The sequence below is a fragment of the Tympanuchus pallidicinctus genome, unplaced genomic scaffold (genome assembly GCF_026119805.1).
Source record: "Tympanuchus pallidicinctus isolate F22 unplaced genomic scaffold, pur_lepc_1.0 scaffold11, whole genome shotgun sequence".
Lineage (NCBI taxonomy): Eukaryota > Metazoa > Chordata > Aves > Galliformes > Phasianidae > Tympanuchus > Tympanuchus pallidicinctus.
In genome coordinates this window covers 20,609,927-20,630,746 of record NW_026294627.1, presented here as the reverse complement: position 1 = coordinate 20,630,746, position 20,820 = coordinate 20,609,927, and the positions used below count along the sequence as shown (strand labels likewise).

At 35.2% G+C, this 20,820-nt stretch overlaps 1 protein-coding gene across 11 annotated transcripts in view; it reads right to left on the bottom strand.

Annotated features, from left to right (window-relative positions):
• The window catches only part of NBEA (neurobeachin), a 457,907-nt gene that overhangs the window by 333,605 nt on the left and 103,482 nt on the right, over positions 1–20,820 (bottom strand). For all 11 annotated transcript variants that reach the window (XM_052670998.1, XM_052670989.1, XM_052670990.1 and 8 more), the window contains exons 9-13: positions 17,017–17,214; positions 16,103–16,236; positions 5,199–5,307; positions 3,496–3,648; positions 2,752–2,920 (exon numbers count right to left, since the gene is read on the bottom strand). In XM_052670998.1, the coding sequence (XP_052526958.1) occupies positions 2,752–2,920; positions 3,496–3,648; positions 5,199–5,307; positions 16,103–16,236; positions 17,017–17,214 (763 nt within the window). The remainder of the gene's footprint in view (positions 1–2,751; positions 2,921–3,495; positions 3,649–5,198; positions 5,308–16,102; positions 16,237–17,016; positions 17,215–20,820) is intronic.

The window sequence follows — 20,820 nt, the reverse complement described above, 5'->3', positions numbered from 1 at the left end:
TTATCTACAGATTTTTCTATTTATAGTATTCTAAGATTATCACCTTGAATCCACCAGAGCCACAAAACATGTTGCCAGATTGCAGTTAATGTTAAAAGAAAGGATAACATCTGGTGAAGAAAAGTAATTTAATATCCAGGCAATTAAACATTTTGAGAAGTTTTCAAGAATTTTATCAATTGATGAAATTAATTAATATGAGTTGGATAAGATAACTAATATGAAATTAAGTTAATATGAAATTAAATTCAGCAACCCATCACTTCAGCAATTATATTTCCACAGTCATTTACTTGCAAATCATCAAATCATTTGCTACCTGTAACGTATGAGCTGATTCACATGTACAAAATGCCATAGCTATGCTGGATTTGCTGATACAGTACCACCTCACTGATCATCTTTCCTGATAAGCCAACAAGCTTCAACTCAATACAATGCCCATTTTTAGATGAGAAGTATGACAAAATACTGTCGTATAATTGCATGAAATACGTAAGTCTTTCTGCAGTTTAAACAACAGGGAAGAGGATAAGAATCCACTCAAAAAAAGTGGAAATGCAGATGTAGTGGCTAAAAATATGTATGTTGAAAATGTACATTGCCTCACCATCTATTGAATGCTTTCCCAATTACACTATGCAGGCCTTAGTAGTTATGATTTTTGTTGTACTGCTACAACAAACAAGCAGTAATCTGCACTATCTGATTACCTTTCAGGGAGCTATCTGGTTGCATCCTTAGAGAAATAGAAGATGCCTCTAGACTGAAATTGACACAAATAAAAGAATGTACTATTCCCTTAAAATACATAAGAAATAGAGATAAAAATAGGGAAGTAAAACATCCATATGTATGCTAACTTCGAGTTAACTGATTCATTTCTCCTCTTTAAATCTGTGTCCTTTGTACTCAATGTTCAGATTTTGAAGAATAGATTGTATTTTTTTTTTCTAGCTACTCAGTTGGTATTACACTTACAAATACTCAAAAAATACAGCTTAGTAATACAAATCTTCTGCAGAAAGAAATGTCACACAGTTTCCACAAAAGCAAGCCCAGCCAGAGGGAATTCTGGAATATGCAATACATTCATGAAGTGTTGTTAGGTAATAGCATCATGACACAGAACTATAGGAACTCTTTTCAATTAAAAGACAAAAAAGCATGATAGTAATAGCAAGAAAACAATATTATCAAATTCACAATCTCAAAGTGGTTGAACCATCTTCCAGATCACAGTCTGGAAGTAAATACGGTTGACATCTGGAAAACTCACCTCTCAGTAGATGGCCATTTAACAGAGCAATTGTAATTGTGGTGTAGCTGTTATAAACTCATTGGCTGGGCTTTTAACAAAATAATTTATCTCTGAGTTAAGAGCTGGTTAACTTGTCTGGTGAAAAACTGTACCCCCTGCAGGGCAACCCACAGCTGAATAGGACATCCAAAGCGTGAGGCAGGAGAGTCAGCCCTATGGTAGGATTCATCTCATCCTAATTTCAAATGTCTACAGCATACTTACAAACACACAAGACCAGCTTCTAACCTTCCAAAGGAGATCTAGTCAGCCAATGGAATCTAGAAAGCAAATGCCCTTCAACTCAAGTAGCTCTTTAGCCCTGCTGAGCAGAGTCTGCTCTTTTTAGGTATTTTTTAAGCAATTTTTAGTAACTGCGTGAAGAATATAGTTAGTCTAACATTACATTATGAGATAACCATAAATGAAGTCCCAGTTCCTATTTTTTGATGAATAAATAAAAATGGAAGGAATAATTCTTATCTTAGACTGAATATGCTCACAGGCAGCTCTTTGTGTGAGACTCAGGAAGCCACAGCTTCACTGCTTACAAGGATACCTAATCTTGGATAAGTATTGTTTCTTACATCTTTATTTAACCTCCCTCCCCCACCCAAATTTTCATATAGCTATGTATGTAGCTGACATAATCGAAGAATTAGACAATAGCTTATACACATTTAGATTCTTAAATATTTGGATGTGTGACAGCACTACAAAATCTCCCAATTGTTCAATTTCACAACATGACAGTAATAGTTACAGAATAAAAATAATTTATGAGGTTCTCACATGAATTAATTTTTTAGAGATTTTCTGCCAAATCCTCCCTTCTTTGCACAAGTAGTCTGCTAAATGTAATGACATTACAGTTGGAGAGTATAGGATTAGAATGATTTGATGCTTTGGTTAATATGCATCTGTTACATGCAGCATTTAGCCTGCATGTATTATCGTATTTTGTTGTTGATACCTTTTAATACTTCCTGAGTTAGATCAAGCACATGGCTATAAACAAAGTTAAACCAATCTGTTTTATAAGAGCAGAGAGAAAATATTACTGAACTGAAAATATACTTTAGAGATCTCAAGAGAAATAGAAGTTTCCATTCTGTTTTCAAAGATCAATCACTTAACAATACCAAACAAACATTATCATACTTAAATACCAAAAAGCGTTGTTATGAGATATATTTAACATTTTTTTCTTCAACACAGTAATTTTTTTCTGTGTTTTCTGAAGTAGTTCCACATAACTGTGAAGACCACAGTAAAAATCTTTTGGGAATACCTACAAACATTGGAAAGGATGTCAGCAACTCACTTATCAGAGTTGTTGACGCTGGTTTACTGCCAACTTACCATGTCTGCAAGCCTTAGGTACCTTAACAATTATATATCAAAGATTTTCCTATAGAGGAAATGCACATAATTTCTTTCTTTGTACTTACCTAACCCTTTAGGAGTAATGCCACTGCTATCAGCAGGATTAACCACCCAGTAGTAGTATTTCAGTGTGTGCATTAACTGCAGTACAGTTCCTACTCTGCGTATAGTGTTATAGATTGTAGCAGTTCCAATGAATTCAGCTGACAAGTAGGTATACAAGGACAATTGCACCTGAAGAATGAAATAGTTATCTACATAAGTGTAAGTTGTAAGTATTAAAAGACTTAAAAATTGGGAGTTAGTTTGGATGTGATTAAAAACAACACAAAAAATATTAGAAATAACTTTAATGAGGGCAGAAACTGGTTTATCATCACTGGATCGTAACCTGGAATGACCTCCAGAAATTCCTTTTAAGAAAAATTATATATGATTCCATCATTTATGTACTGATACATGTGTTGCTTTTTTGTTGCTTTTTTTTCTTTTTCTTAGTCTTCTTAATGCTTTATCTGTAGAAAAACCATGCAACCTGAAATTTTTTTGACAGAATAACCCAGAATCTTAAGCAAGAATTTAACTGCTTTTACAACTGTATAAAAGGCATTGGAGAACATAGTTAAGCAATGGATAAACTTCATGATCAAAAGTATCTTTGCTATTACAGTGCTTTCAAATTGAAATATATATATATATACATATACATTATGTGTATATATATATACATAAGTACCGTAGCATAAAAGAACATAACTATTTCACTTCAGTGTAAAAAGAGTCACAACATACTTCAAATGTACAACTACCTTTGCAGGGGTATGTATCCAGATAGCGGGATTAAAAAGGATGTGATCACATAATTGCTTCAGCAGAGGTGCTCCATGAGACAATCCATCCAAATATTTTGCAAATGATAAAAATTGTTCCAGAACTGCTCTGGTTATATGAACTCTAGATGACTGGGGAAAAAAAAAAAAAAAAGAGAAATTAATATATATATAGAGATAGATATAGATTCTTTGTTAATATACTTACTTTCTTAATATCAAATGATACTTAATATCAAATGATATTTTCACAGGGTTCATCTTTACAAAATACATGCAAACTCATATGTTTTTATTTCATTGGATAAGAAAGGAAACAAACAACTAATGCTTTCTAATCAAACTGATGGTCTTTCTATGAACTACATTTTACTAAACATCAGTCAATAACTCTGAATAAATTCTTGTTCTATTTTCTTTTTTGTTTGTTTGCTTTATTACAATCCAGTCAGCATTGTCCATCCCACAGAAGAACACCTCGAGAACTGTCAGAAAACCTTAGCTCTTCTTCAGATAGTTTATGAGTTTTGCTGAAAACTGAGTTTATCAATATGCAAACACATGTTACTAGCAGATTTCTTATTGTTAAATTTAAGTATTTGAAATATTTGGGTTCAAAGTTTCTTCAAATTGCAGGAGAGTTGTTCAGCTTCATAGCTATGCCATGAAACACTGTTGAGATCTGCTCCTTTGCAGACGAGGAAAGCAGACTTTCACAAATTTCTTTATGTACCAAGCAAACAAAAGGAACCAATAAGAAAAAAAATGTCAAAAATCTTTCAATTTGCTTTCCTTACAAATTGTTCCATTTACTTTTAATGCTATAAATACAGTCTGAGAAAATGCAAATTTGTTATTTTTAGATGAGAAGTCCATTTGTCAGTAATATTAGTTCAGCAAAACCCTAATAGTGATTCCTTCTCAAATGATTGTTACTATATCAACCACATGTTGACCAAAAATACAGTTGGAGTCATTCAAGAACATCACAGCCATAAGATTCAACTGTAAATATTACTGCCTTAGCAATCTTAAAACAAACTACTGTCAGCTGTATTTAATTATAATAACAGGACATTAGAATAGTTTGAGGCCAGAGGGCACATAGTGGTCATCAAGCAAGCATCTGAAATGAACCTCAGCTTTGTGATAACTGCTCACCATGTCTGAAAGCAAACAAGCAAAGAAAATACCCCTTTCAATTGTTTCTCCCATAAACAAAATTATGTTACAGCTTTCCTTCTTCAAAACCCAACTCAATTATTTTATCAATTTCAGAACTAAGCCACAGAGGATTACTTTAATTTTTATTAACACGCAAATGCCTACAGTAAACCTAAATTATGGCATGTCTGAGATATGCATGTATAAACTAGGAACAATGTAACTTTCATAAAGGACATGTTGAGGGACAAAGAGCAGAGAAACACAAAGGAAAATACATTTAAAGTGATTCACAAAGAGCTCTAAAGAAAAAGCATTAATTAGACAAACAGGATCAACTCCAGAGTATCATTTATTTGAATACTGGGAGATAAGAAGACAAAGAAGATGAAAAGGCTCCTCTAGAAAGCTTAGAAGTATTGCAATAAAAAATGTTTTATACCACAGATATGCCAAGTGACTGAAAGTACCAGAAAGACAGGAGAAATACTAAGAAAAAAACCAAATAATACCTGTACCTTTTCAAGGAGGTAGCCAATGACTAGAAAGCCTTTTCCACCGAGCATCTGTTCTTGCATTGCTACTGAACTCTTAAGAAGCTCAACCAAGAAAGCCAATAGGGTAGCACTGCATGTAAAGAACAAGCAATTTTCATGTTACAAATACAGAAAAATCATTTTTTTACACTCTCAATATTAACCATCTATTAAATTAACAGAAAAAGGCTTAAGGTGAACAAGCCCTTGAAAACATTCAAATGTTACATTCCCTGTTGACAAAATTCTCCAATGGTTGTTCTTGTATTACAATAGTAGAAATCCCACTCCTACCACTGAGTTCATATTCAAGTAGACAGAATTGGAAAAATCATTTTTCCGGCTCTCCTTATTTAACTGTAGAATCATAGAATTACCAACACTGCAAAATGATAATTTAGTCTCACCATCCACCCATCACCAATATTTCCCAGTAAATTATCAGTTTACCTCAGTACAACACCTGAATGTTTCTTGAACACCTCCACAGACAGTGACTCCATCCCCCCCCGGGCAGCCTGCCTGATAACTCTCCCAGAGAAGTATTTCCTAACACCCAGCCTGAATCTAGCCCGGCACAGCTTGAGGCCATTTCCTCTGTGCCATCTATTTGACCATCCAGCCTCATTGTGTTAAAGAACAAGACATGCAGATATGCATAATCATTCCATACTTTCAATCCCTGTAGTCACTAGTATACCACGGAAATGAGGCCTCAAATGACTCTGCAAGCAACAACACCCAGCACAAACCGGTGTAAAACCACCAGGGTGCAGAGCTTCTATCATACTTTCAGCAGATCAAGCATGAAAATAAATTCTAGGCCTGACCATTCAGGAATGCACAAAGAAACTCAAGAAGCACTAAGGAAATCATCCAGTAGCCCACCCCAGAAGTTCTCAGTGTCTGTGAGGTGTTCAGAAACCTCCAAGAGGGTTGGGAAAAAAAAATAGTGCTCAGAAAGGATACAGTTTAAAAGCTGAAGAGATGTTAAAGACCTCAGGGAACAGCAAGAAGGTAAAACTATGTTATGAAAAACAACAAACAGAGGTAATACATGGCAGATGAATTCAGCATGGGAGAAAAAAAAATCACAATTCGTTCTTGCATGGTGAGAAGGAAACAAAAATATGCCCATCTGTTGCCAAAAATCCAGAGGAAAAGGGGAAAGAAAAAAAACTTTTGTGATAGAAAGATAATATTGTACATTATTTTGCAAATAGTTTAAAAAAGTAGGTGACATAACTGCACTGCACTGACTTAAAAATGAAAAAATGTCATACTTCTTTTCTAAGAACAAAATATTTTTAATAATTCCTAACTGTGCAGACAAGTATGTGTTACCATAAATGTTCTCATGTAGGTGGTGGACAAGGCAGGGGTGAAAATTGTAGCATTTCCAACTATGAAATAAAGGAAATGTCCAACTGCATTTTATAAATTTCAATTTTACACAGGTTATTTAGGTAGCTAAAAGTTTCCTTGATATCCAAACACAATCTTCAACACTGAAATAAATGGTGATATTGGTTAATCCCTGTCAGTACCAAAAAGAAATTAACATGCTGAGGAAAAGAATACCCTACACGGTGAGCAAGGCTGGCATGCAAAAAGTAGACTGTAGACAAAGGACATGCTGTGAACGTGAAACAGTGCCTTGTCTTGCTTCATTGCTGGATGGTCACAATAATCAGTCTAAAAATCACAAAGAGAATTCTCCACAACGTGTCAGCAGTAAAAGAACACAGATAACATCTACTTGCAGAATTCAAAAGCTTCTATCAAGACAGCCTGTCAAACTGTCACATCAATTTCAAAACAGATTATATGCATCATTTTTCCCTTAACATGATGGAAAGTTTCTACTGTGCTTGTTATTTAAAAATAAGGCACCCATAATTTTTTCAAACATGGCTATCCATGAGAAAGTCATGTAAAATTTGGAATATTTGTATTTAGAAAAATTCTAGAAAGTTGAATAGGTCAAAGAAAACAGCATATCAGTGATACTTACTTTCTTACTTCGTGAGTAGCTCTATGACTTAGAAGAATGAGCCACTATGCAGAAAGTTAAGAAACAGAGCAGAGCTGTGGGACTGGGACCTAAACTGCAACTGTGAACACTACTAATATTATATTGAAAAGTCAAAAACTACTATTAAAATGCATTTAAAAGATTTTTATACCATGAGCACGCCACTAGACTTAAGTTAATGGGTTTTACTTTCACTTCTATGAGTGCTATTCCAAAAGTCTGTTCCATTGATTTACAATTTATTTGTCTGCTCTATGAACTTAAATGGAAACTCACGGACTGGAGTTATTTGTATTTCATATTAACATAATTTCTTCACACTGGCTAGAAATTCTGATACGACTCCAAATATAAATTATAAGGAATAAGGACTCTGTAAAATACAGATTTTCTGTATTTGCTACTTTTTAATTATGCATAAAACATACCAGCCAACTCTGAAATAATCAACAGCCTGATTAACTTAGTTAATATTTAACCATGCTACAGACAGAGAAAGACACGAGCTGGTTCTATGCAAGTAAGACTCAACGAACAAAGTTTTTTAATTCAGAGCCCACATGTCATCTTGAAGATTTTAGCTGTTTTTAATGGCATTTGACACATCAGCTCTGTACAGAACTACCATACCTGTCACTGCAACGTGACGCCAAAGTTACCAGTTTCAGGGAAATGTATTAATTCAGCCTATACCTTTGTGAATGTACTATGACTTGTTCTAAGTCCAAAACGGCTTTGAACATCTTTGAAATCAGGTATCCAAAGACAACCCAAAGCCAATCTGCAAAGATTCATTTCAGGACTGTCAGATGTCACTCAAGCTACACTCTTCATTCTTTTGAATTAGCCAAGACTGCTACCATAAACAGCAGAATTCACTGTAGTATATATTAATTCAAATCTTGGGATAGCACGTGTGAATGCATCATTACGCCTTCAAGCACGTTAAAAACTTCAAGCACCAGAAAAAGCAGTTAAGGAGAACAGCCTGACATTCACACAGAGGCACAATGTTTGATGTGAATACTGTATGGCACAACAGCATTGATGAAAATCTGCATTGTAATTAAATACAGCTAGCATTTGGTCCACATCATTATGCATGAAATGAAGTAATTAACTACACCTTACAAATTTTAACTGATACAAAGGCTTTAAAACCAAAAAGGAAGGGCTTTAAAATTCTCATTCTCATAGGATGCTGAACTATTACTACCTGGAGAAAATGATCAAAGAGAGACAGAAAACAGACTACATGCTTAGTCTCATTTTATCCCCTGAAATCTTCCATATATTTGTTTCAAGTGAAATTTCTATTTTGGAGGAGGAAAAAAGGAATGAAACTGCACTAAATAACAGCTGTTGCATGAAACAATAATTTTTACATGTCATCTTATCTATGCTTTATGCTGGAGAGCATTCAATCTGCCTGAATAGACTGAGCAGTAAAAAATTCTCAGATATGCTTTCCTCAGTGCCTTCAAATTTTCTCCTCTACATGTCCAGAATGACTTCATGCAAACACGTAAGTATATGTATTCGTACATATAAAGGTAGCAGTACTTTCATAATCACAGTGGATTTTTTTCTCCTCAGCTCTGCATTCTAAGGATTTAGTCTGCCTGCCTAATTTAGAGGATTGTACCCAGAACTTTTAACACGTTCCTAAGGATAATCCATTTATGCAATCATTTTGAAAACTGAAAATAAATTTAACCTGAAGATTTTAAACACCTTTTTTTTTAATTTTTAAATTAGCAAATTAAATGTAATTTTTTTTATGTTTTTAAAAAGGTTACTGTTGACCCAGGGTAAATAATATTGGTTAGAAGACTGTCTTCTAAGAAGAGCAATTTTTCAAACAGACTTACCAGTAACTACAATTGATCAGATTGGCGCAGGGCCCAAATTAAACTTGCAAAATTCTGTGCACTGCCATACACAATTTCTCTCCATTTTTGCCTATTTTCAACTCCCCTAGATACAAAGGCAAATATACTTATACTTGATACTTCAGCCCATTCCTACTTCTCATCTATACCATGCCATGCCTAGAAGACATCAGTTTGTCTGCAGTGCAGCTATGATATAGACAAACAATTAGAATATGTATGCATACCAACACTATATCAGACAAAAATTATCATTTCTCCTACTGAAAATACAGTTAATTTCAGGATATTTTTTTCCAGTAGTTTTCGATTCCTAATTTGTAGGGAAAAAAAAAGTTTCTGTCCAAAACAAGAAGCTTCTTCATTTCCAGTGATTATGATACTGCTTACTGTATGATTAGTGTGTTGTAGAGATAGGTAAGTCTCTGGAATCCACTGCATAAAAAATCTGAAGATTAATTCCTTTGTTACAGAATTGCCAGTGCTTCCACACTCAAAATACATATCTCTTGTGAAGATAAAATATAAAATAAAAATCAAAAATCAACAAATCACAGGACAGAATTGGTGTGCACAGTAGATTTCTTTCACATCTATGATATTTGTAAAGTCTCTCACTTTATGGTTCAGGCAGTCATGACACACACTGTGAAGTTACAAATACCACCTAGCTTTTTAATTCAGGCCAAATTAGAGAAATAATAAAAAATAACTATTATGTTTCAATAGTTCACCATTTTGATTTGACACTACAATGTATCAGTATTACAATCCTCAGTAAACAACCATGCAATACTACTACTATACTGCTAATAAAGTAAAACAGATATTATTGCAATTCACAAAGGTAATGGCTAGATAATAGTCTTCAAAGTTCCAGCATGTGGCATTTCTTTCTTTTTAAAAAATGATTAATTACAGACATCTACAAACATTATGTTTTCTCTCTCCACCTCCATAGAATCATAGAATCACAAGGTTGGAAACGACATGCAAGATCATAGTCCAACCATCCTCCCATCACCACTGCTACCACAAGCACTGAACCAGATCTCATAACTCCTCATCCAGGCACGTCTTGAACACTGCCAGGGACAGCAACTCCACCACCTCCTCCATGGGCAGCCATTCCAGTGCCTGACCACTCTGAGAGAAAAAGTTTTTCCTTATCTAATTTAAACCTCCTCGGGTACAACTTGCGGCCATTTCCTCTGGTCCTGTTTGTTTCTTGGGAGAAGAGGCCAAACCCCTCCTCACCACAGCCTCCCTTCAGGAAGTTGTAGAGTGCAGTGAGGTCTCCCCTGAGCCTCCTCTTCTCCAAACTGAACAATCCCAGCTCCCTCAGCCGCTCCTCATAAGACTTGTGCTGCAGACCCCTCACCAGTTTCACTGCCCTTCTCTGAACATGCTCCAGGACCTCAATGTCCTTCCTGCAGTGAGGGGTCCAAAACTGAACACAGTACTCGAGGTGCGGTCTCATCAGAGCTGAGTACAAAGGGATGATCACCTCCCTGCTCCTGCTGGCCACACTATTACTAATGCAGGCCAGGATGCCATTGGCCTTCTCTGCCATCTGGGCACACATGTGGGCACACTGTTCAGCTGAGAATCAGCCAACACCCCCAGGTCCCTTTCCTCTTTCCTCTTCACAATCATCCAGCCACTCATCCCCAAGCCTACAGCACTTGGGTTATTGTAGCCAAAGTGCAGGACTCGGCACTTGACCTTGTTGAACCATCGTTGGGAACTATAAAGAGCCTGTGGAGATTACAAGTCAGAGCAGAAATCACAGAATCACTGAACCGTGGGGGTTGGAAGGGACCTCTGAAAATCATCCTGTGCAACCTGCAGTGCTAAAGCTGGTTCCCTGCAGTAGGTTACACAGGAAAGTGTCCAGGTGCTTTTTGAACATCTCCAGAGAAAGAGATCTCAAGTTTATGATATCTGTACACGACGACAACAGGTGAACAAGGAAGAATCTTCTTTGTCAACATCTTAATTTTTGGTGGTTCCCAGTAAGAAAATAATAATTATTTTTTCATGGAGCTATTGAACCATAGCCATTGTACAATTGTTAGAAAAACAATTCCTATTACATAAATTCTCATTATTTCGCTTACAAAAAAAGCATTCTATTAGGAACATCACTCAGTGCAAATATTAATAAAAACTCAGATGGCAAAGAGTACTAGATTACCTAAACGAAGAATTTTCTCCACTGGGATATAAGTCATACATTGCCTTTTTTTTTTTTTTAGTTCAAGAAATAACTAAATAGAAAACTTTCTCTAGTCTACTTTTTCCTGTGAAAATCTTCTATGCTAATTCTATCATGAATTTGTTAAATTACACCTTAGAGCGTGGACAATGAAATTATCTACATAGATCGTGCATTACAAAAGGGAGGATAAACAAAAGCAGGCATGCAACTATAAATATCTAAGTATCTTAATAAATAATAGATTATTTACTTTGAAGAGGATATGTAAAAGAGACAAATGCAGGTATTTGTTGTATCTGATCAGTATCTGATAGGAAGCAACCTTTACAAACTAACTTCATCTGCATTCCCAGCTTCTCCAAAATAAGACCAACAGATCATAAGATGAACCCCACCACAGGCTCTTACATGACCATTCTTGAAAACATTTGCATAAGCAGAGTAAGTGGAAAAGAGGAAAGAAAAAGCAAAATCATGGAGCAACAATTAATGTCTTGCTTTTACAAAAAAGAATTCCTAAGGTACTTGATCCTTAGCTTACATCCACAGGAACATACAAAACTTGCTATCCAAGATACAGGATAGTCATGTAAGTTAACCTAAAAAACATACACAGCAACATCACTAACTTCAGTCAGGAGTTTTAAGAGACATCATCTAAACATAAAAACATAAAACAAGGAAAAAATTAAAAAAGAGTAAAAGATTTTAACTGATCAGAATAAAAGACAAAGCATTTACAGGAAAAGATGACAAGCAGGAGTGGAAATATTATTGTTGCCTCCCTTGACAAAGTTCCACTTTCACTTGCTTCAGCAGAACCACAGAATTGTTTGATTTGAAAGGGTTGGAAGGGAGATTTAAAAGTCACCAAATCCAACACCCCTGCAGTGAACAGGGATACCTACAGCTCGATTGGTTGCTTAGAGCCTTGTCCAGGCTAACCTTGAATGTCTGCAAGAATGGGGCATCCATCACCTCTCCGGGCCATCTGTGCCAGCGCTTCATCACCCTTATCATAAAAAACGTCTTCCTTATATTTAATCTGAATCTCCTCTCTTTTAGTTTGAAACACTTTCCCCTTGTCCTATCACAACAGACCTTGCTAAAAAGTATGTCACCTTTCTTCGTACAGCCTCCCTGTATCAGGACTGTCCATATTAAAGAGTCAGAATAATGTTAGCAATAAAGTTTTCTGAAAAGATTCTGTAATTATTTTAGCATAGATCTGGGGAAATTGGGCAAAGATGTTATGTATCACCTTAGTTAAGGAGGGCCTGGGCACAAGATTTATTTAGTAAGATAAACAGTAAAAGTGTTTTTAATTGCTATGGTACAGCTTATGGGATCTAGCAAATCCAGTTAGTAACTTCTAGAATAAGTATATAAAAGAAATCTTTTGACTCAGTCTGCTTAAGCAAACAGCTACAAATCCTTCTAGAGATGTTTCTACAGATCCTTTTCAATATGGCCCCAGTATGGTAAAGGTGAAAGCAACAATCACATCTGAATTAACGCTTGTACTTTATTCTGCTATAGAATTGAATAAGTACCAACAATTCCACTCAATATCTTGCCACAGTCAATCTGCATGTCAGTGCTCAGCACACCCAGACCCAAAGGAATTTAAAGCCACATGCAAGACACCATAAGGGAACAAAGCAAATCCTCCCTATTGTATTACCAATGTAGCATGATCAAAGTTATCAACAACAGTATCAGAAAAAAGCACTCTATATTTATTTTTATCACATAAACTCAACTTAAACTGCTACATTTTTTTACCCTGAAAAGAGATAAAAAGCAGGATGAAAACTGGCAGCCTAACATTCAGATTGACAGACTACTCCTCTGAATAGCAGGTGTCACCGAAAACAAGAAAATCTATTTAAGATGTGGGATCATTTTCCATCATTCTAATTTCAGTGTATGAGAGCATAAGAACTTTTACAGTGCCTCAAAAATAGAAGTGTAGGGTACTTCATTGGTCTCGCTGAAGATGCAGATAAGACATACAAGGATATACAAACAGGAATAAAGAACATTCACAAAGAATGCTATTAAGTCACAGAGTTGCTATACTTAAATCACCCTGCTTTATAATTCAGAATTTTATTTACACAGAACATATTCATTTAGAAATTAAAATTATAAGTGGATCGGGGAGATTAAAAGCAAGGTGTTCCCTTACAGACCTGTTATCAAATTCCTTACAAGTAAATATACAAAAAACAACTGAGAAACCTGAACTTACTCAACAGACTTTGAAATGTGAAGGAGAGAAGGAGGTGGGAAGGATTCAGAAAAGTAGTCTGGAAAGCTTGGATACTCAGAATGGGTATCAAGCTGTTGACGTTTCCCATCTCTGAGGAACACAATAAGGCAAGACCAAGGACAGCAAAAATATCCAGGGGACAATATGTGATTCCCCCCACTTGGCTACAGCCAGAGTAAGCCTTTAGAAATATAATGGTCTACTGTCATCAAACATCCCTTGGATTTTTTTTTTTTTGGCAAAGAAGCACGAAGGTTACCCACTTTAGGATGGTACCACTATAAAAATAGATATTCTGTAATTGCTGAATGCCAGCAATTTCTCAGAAAGAAGTGCAGCCCTGTTGTAGATATTTTTACTTTTCACAGGTAAGAAAAGCATAGGTAGGTATCAGAGCCAGTTATACAAATGAATTTTGGAAGGGAAATAACACCTGAAGAAGGGAAAGGGAAAGGATATAGTAAGTAAGCACAATAAATATCCATTCCACAACTGAATCTCCCTTTTCCTTCCCCTAAGGTCTCCGTCCTTTCCACACAGAGATCTTTTATTCTTCCATTTGCCTACTTCCTTCTTCACCTGAACTTTTTTTTTTTCTCCATGTCTACATCCCATTAAATCAAATAGGAAAAAATAATGCACATATATTAGAGAAACAATAAGTCAACATTTCTGTCACATCTCATCAAGCAAGAATTTACTCAGAAGTCTTTTCAATATGTGCTTCAGTTGGGATCACATCTTGTACTGTGTATAATTTGCAGTACAATGGATTACAGAGCTCTTTACAAAAATAATAACCTAAGCATAGAAGAAATGCATTGATATATTCAGTCAGAACTTTTTTTCCTATTCACAGTTCAACTAACTCCAGAAATGGTTCTGCACATTTTATATTGAGCTTTATTACTGTTCTCACTCAACAGAAAGACCACTTAGGACAAACTGGCCTTTTGCTCAATTTCTAAGACTTACATTATGTTAGCTCTCCATTTTAAACAGATTGAGTTACTGCTTTATCATCTATTATATACTCAGGTTATTAATAATTTAACATACATTTTATTCATATATACACAGATGTGTACAGACACATATAATCTTCCTCAAACTGAAAAAAGTATTTTGTCTATTTCTGCGCCATGTATAAAAACATGGATTTCTGTGCCACAATAAAAACACATAAAGATTTTTTTCTAACATTTATTCAAACCAATCCCCATCCCCATTCCTCTTATTACTTCACAACACTCCAATGCAAAGTACATATTAGAAAACAAATTAGTAACCACCAGCTTTTCTCTGCTTTTGAAATTGAAAGAAATTATTTTCATCACTTTCCTGCTGGGAAGTAGAAATAGTTATTTTTAAGATTGTTGTATTTGTTCCAGCATTGTACTAAAATTTCTCATGAAATAAAACATAACTTATCAGCAATGTTAGCTACAACTTGGTTACCAGGGACGAAAACAGATGATTTGACAAAACTTAAAAAAATTGATAAATTTCTTTAATTAGGTTAGATAAGTGACCTTCCTGGAGTAATTACATGAATGCATCTTGTCCAAATAAATTATTCAAAGACGTAGGTCCTTTTAAGTTTACTATTTTATTTTTTATTTATTATTTTTCAGTTTGTGAAATTATTATTGAGCTATTTCTTGCAACCAGAAATATCCAGAATAATTAATAATGCCAGGGTATTCTGAACAGGAAAATACTCCATGTACTCTGAATTATGTACTCTATATTTATTGAAACACAAGAGAGAGTTTATGCCGTTCCCAAATCCTGTACAGAAAAACACAGTTAACAGGACTTAAGCTTTAACTTTTCAGTTTCATTGCCATATACACTTAATTTTTATTTATTTTTCATATTTTATGTTACCAATAGAACAAGATCCCCCTCAGACAGGATGCAGCAAGAGGTCCATGTCATCACAGCAGAGGTTTAAAGTGCCTTTATTTAGAAGTCTCTTAAAATCCTCTCTATCCTGCTGCAATTGTAATATGGTTAAAACAAAGCTATGCATAGCTTTGTGACTTTCTGCCCATGTACTAATATGGAAAGTGATATCTTTCTTTAAGTTGGAATGTTATTAAGTCTAGATTCAAATGGCTCAGACTTTTAGAAGTAAATGACATTTCACCTACAAGTAAAAGCACGTTCATTTATTTGAGAAGTTGAAAAAAACATCAAAAACTATCCTTAAAAAAACCTTCAATGTGATTTGAAATCATTATTAACCCAATCACTTATGACCAGCTTAATCTAGAATCTCCTTAGGTTATTACGATTTGCACAATTCTACAGTAAATTACTTGTGCAAATTCAGGATGTATTTTTAATGAAACAAAAGTAAAACAGAAGTTAAAGCATTTAAAAAAGAAAATAAACAAAACATTCCCAAAACAGGAACTTTGTTAAATTTTGTGTTTATCTTGCTTGAAAGAAGCTTACCAAACTGTTGTTTCCACCTGACTGTCATGCAGCTGTCGATTGTCTAGTTGGGCAAAGAGAGGAAAGAGAACTTGAATCCCTCCAATGGAATGAATTGCGCTGTGAATGGAGTGGGTTACGATAGCTTTCACATCCTAAATTAATAAAAGAAAGAAAGAAATGGGAAAAAAATCACTAATCTCAGTTTTAAAGGACAGTTAGTAATATAACTTGGGAAAACTTTACCACTGAATGAAGTGCAAACTAAATCAGACATATTTTTAATTTAATTTCACTAGTCATGTTTCTATTACAATAGATATACCTAAAACCAAACACAAAGAAAAACTTCACAATCAAGGTAAACTCTGGCTTATGGCAGGAAGTATATATTTCTTGATGAAAAAAAGTGAAAAAAGAACAGTTCACATGATGTGTACATTAAGAACTGAAATAACGTAAAATTATATTCTCCTTGTACAATAGCATGCTCTCTTCATTAGCAACTACAATAGCAACTCTCTACATTCAAATGATGTTGAGCTATCAGTTATCACAGAACATGAATTTAGTAGCATTAGGTATGCAACAGAGAAAATCTAAAGGATACAAATATTTTTATCAGTTTTTTGTTCCCCGGAAAATTAACGTACAAACATTACATTAAGCTCAAGAGTCATAGTAACACAACAGTAAGCTGTTCTCCACAGTGAAAGAAAGAGGCAAAGAACATGAAACATAAAAGAAGGTAAATAGGTGCTTTAAAGGATACAAGTTATAACCTGGATGAAGTGGTAAGTTTTGATGTGTAACTCTGAAATTTGTAGACGTGAACAAAATTAACAGTCAGAAGTCAGTTAAACCATGGTTTATGTATCGGTACTGGTTCAATTGAAATAATTTTGATGATTAAAAATGTAATAAAACACACAAACCTGAAGCATAAGAGCATGTGGGGAGTGTACAAAAATCGAAGGATTTTCTTTCGGTGAGGATTCAAGGCATAGCTGAGCATCAGTAGCCTTGGCATTGTAAGTAAAAGCAATGCTACTTGCAAGTTTCCCATCATATAGCACTTGTTTATGGTGCTCAGCCAGATGAATGTCGCTCTCAGATTTAAATTTGAATGTGCTCTGAAAAAAAAAAAGAAAATATAAGAAGCTTTAAAAAGTAAAAGGAAGACCAAATCCTATTCCATTTTAAGGCAGTGGCTATTTTTAAAATAGCATAAATCCCGTGCTTCAATGACAGTGTAGATTATATATAAACAGAATGCTGAAATTAAATAAAAAACAAAATTCTAAATGCCATGTTTCAAACTAGTGGTTTTCAAACTTAAAGGAAGAATGAAAATCTCTCTTATTCTTAAATGTATAATGATCCATATCTGATCTAAAACTACGTTTAATGGTAACTCTGAGAAATCAATCAAGAACAAGAAGATAGATTTCTTTCTTTCTGAAAAGCGTTGACAGATTTACTTGGCACACACCTACATGTAACATCATCTGACAGCAGCAAAAGATAACCAGTAGTAACACATTGTGCCGATGCAAATAAATTCATTAGAAATGATCACCGTTTTCATCATTGTAATTTGCAATACAATATTTCAATACTGCAATAAGAAATTCAATTTCTTTTTCAAAAATTTTTTTGTTTTCTTTCCTTTTTTTTTTAGATATATGTAGCTGATGCTAATTATGAAACGCTTTGTTTATCTGCACAGCATATGGCCATCTATCTATTGGCCCATGTCAAAAATACTGTTGTTTTCATCTATTTCATCCCACAAATTTCTCTCTTCCTACTGTCCCCAACATAGTAAGAAAATATATCATGAAACTGTAAAACATGTAATCAGCAGGGATGTTGTTATCTAGGATGGGATAATTAAAATAGGCAATTTATAGAGTATCAGCTGCTCCTTTCAAAAATATTGCAGATTCTGATCAGCTATGTAAACCCACAAAACCCATCTAGCTTTTGCAGAGTTCTCAAGGCTCCTGCAAACGCTGAATAAATTCTCTTGCTTATGACCAAAGGATTGGAAAGAATGTCTGCTCAAGTGACTGACACATGGCAATTTAAGGTCTTGTGACAAGCAGCCATTTGTATGTGGGTCATAAGAAATATGTAGGCTGAATCAACTGGACATCTGACTGCATCTGATTGAGAACCCTTGGAGCAGATATGTCAGTCAGCTGTGCCCCACGCATAGTGATGTTGAATGGAAGGGAGGCAGCAAAGCTGCACTGAAAATGAATGAGACACAGACACTAAAACTGAGAAGGAAATCAGAATAGCAAACAGGAATAAAGAAATAGGAAGTAAGTGCTTTATTCTACAATTTGGCAAAGTTAGTCAACATTATTTTTGAGTCTGTTAGGATTAGTGCTGGCAGCAACTGGAGGGAGGTGATGCATTGCCACAATACAGCACTGGTGAGGCTGCATCTGGAGCACTGTGTCCGTTTCTCGACTTCCCAGTACACAAGAAAGATGGACATATGGAGAGAATCCAACAACAGGCCACAAAGATGATCAAGAAAGTGGAGCACCTCTTGTATGAGATTGAGAGGCTCAGGAGATCTCATCAATGTTCATAAATTGCTGAACAAAGAGTGCAAAAAGACAAATCCATACTGTGCTCAGTGGTGTCTAGTGCCAGGACCACAGACCCAAACTGGAGCATGGGATATTCCCTCTGAACACCAGGAGCACTTCTGTACTGTGTTGGTGATGGAGCGCTGACAACAGCTGCCCAGAGGCACTGGGGCTCCTCCTTGGGGATCTCCCAGAGCTGCCTGGATGTGGCACTCTGCTAGAGTCCCTGCTATAGCAGGATTGGGCCAGGTAACCTCCATGGGTCATTGCCAACTTCGACCATTCTGTGTTCTTCAATTTGTATTTGGGTCAGGAATCAGTTTTGTATGGGAACTCTCAGTGACCCCACTTAGTGCTTTCTGAATATTTCAAACCTGTTCAGAATAAGAGAGAGTTCCTTTTGGAAGAAACTGAACCAGAAATGTTCACCAACTGCTAACTGATTATACGTTTATATATATATGACTGCATTCAGTCTAAAGTATCTGATCTCAACCAGTCTGTAGTAAATACTGCCAGATACAGCACTCAGTTTCAAATGTTTTAATTCATAACTGTGGTTCTCTATCTTGCCACTGTATTCACTGAAGCAGGAACAGTCACAGTGAGTCTTATGCTTAACAGCTTGAGAGTTGGCTTCCTGTTCAAATGGCCATCTCTATTTCACTCATCACAAAATCACTGCTACAGATTACCAGCTTGTCCCAATGAAGGTGATGATGTCTTTCTCCCCTAAGAGAATATTTAGCTACACATATATATTTTTGCACACTTACTGCAGAGACAAAACAGTTCAGTGATTTCACTGATTTCAGACAATATCTGCTTTCTACATGAATTGTATTTTGGTGTTTTATCACAAGAAAATTATCCTCACTATGAAATTTTTTTTTATGTCTTTAAGCCCTATCAGAGCTAAAACTTCCAAATATTTTACTTTTACACAGAATTTCCTGTCATTTCAAGTATGTTAAAGCATTTCATCAAAAATGTGTATCATTACTTTACCGTGAACTTTTGCAACTTTTTAAATTAAAATAAAATGAGTTTTTAAAACAAATTTGAGCATTATTCTATTTCCTAATTTTCAGAGTTTACTATATCTCAATAGTTTATCAGATATCAGTTTATCAGATAATAGTTTATCAGCTACGAGTCAATGCAATACCTATTTTGGGGGTAAAAAAAGACTTAAAGGGACTTCCTGCCATAAAAGTTGAACTAAGTGATCGTAAGTTAGAAATTATTATGTTCTACTCACAAGAGCATTATAATATGATGGAAAGAGGAGTTATTAATTCAGACAAAATGCTCCCTTATCACTAGGTTTAACTTACATAGAAATATAAAAAAAAAAATTAAGTTCAGTATATGCATACAGTGCTGGGGACTAGCAGAAGTTCATCCACAGGAGGATAGTAGAGGCTGGCAAATGTATAAGGCTTAATTACAAGTAGTTAATTACCTGTCACTGAAGAAATGAAACTTTGAGATCTAGTAGAATCAACATAGTGGCATAAATAAAAAAAAAAGACCCTTTGTTTTAACATGCTGAATAGCAAATACATGTATACATATTCCTTTGTACCTCCTTTATCAAGCTCATATGTGTGCATATATAAAAATATATATATATAATCAAAAATAAAATATGACCTTGCACTACATAACTAGGTGAAGTGAATTTGAATTTTAAAGACTAGTTGGTGTGTGTTTATACGTGTATATGTATATACGTGCATGCATTAATGCATTTTTTACTCCAGCCTTCACAAACGACAAAATGATTGATACTGCAGCACTGATGAAAAGCAAACTCAGATGCAACAAGACACAAAGTAATCTGATACCTCATGTTGAAATGTATGTGGGAGGGCTAATAGGAGTGTTACAAACTTCACAGGGCTATTAGGAAAACTGTTGGAAATTCCCTTTACAAACAGCACCAAATTCTGCTATCAGATGCAGCTCTTAATACCACATTATTTTCCTTGCCCCTCTATTCTGTGATGACAAGCCCCTCAGAGTTCCACTGAGATATGCATCACACTCTTCTTTGCTGCCTGGGAACAGTGCTAGGTAACAGAAATAGCACAGTGTGAGCAGGGAGATGATGCATTCAGATCCTTTTGG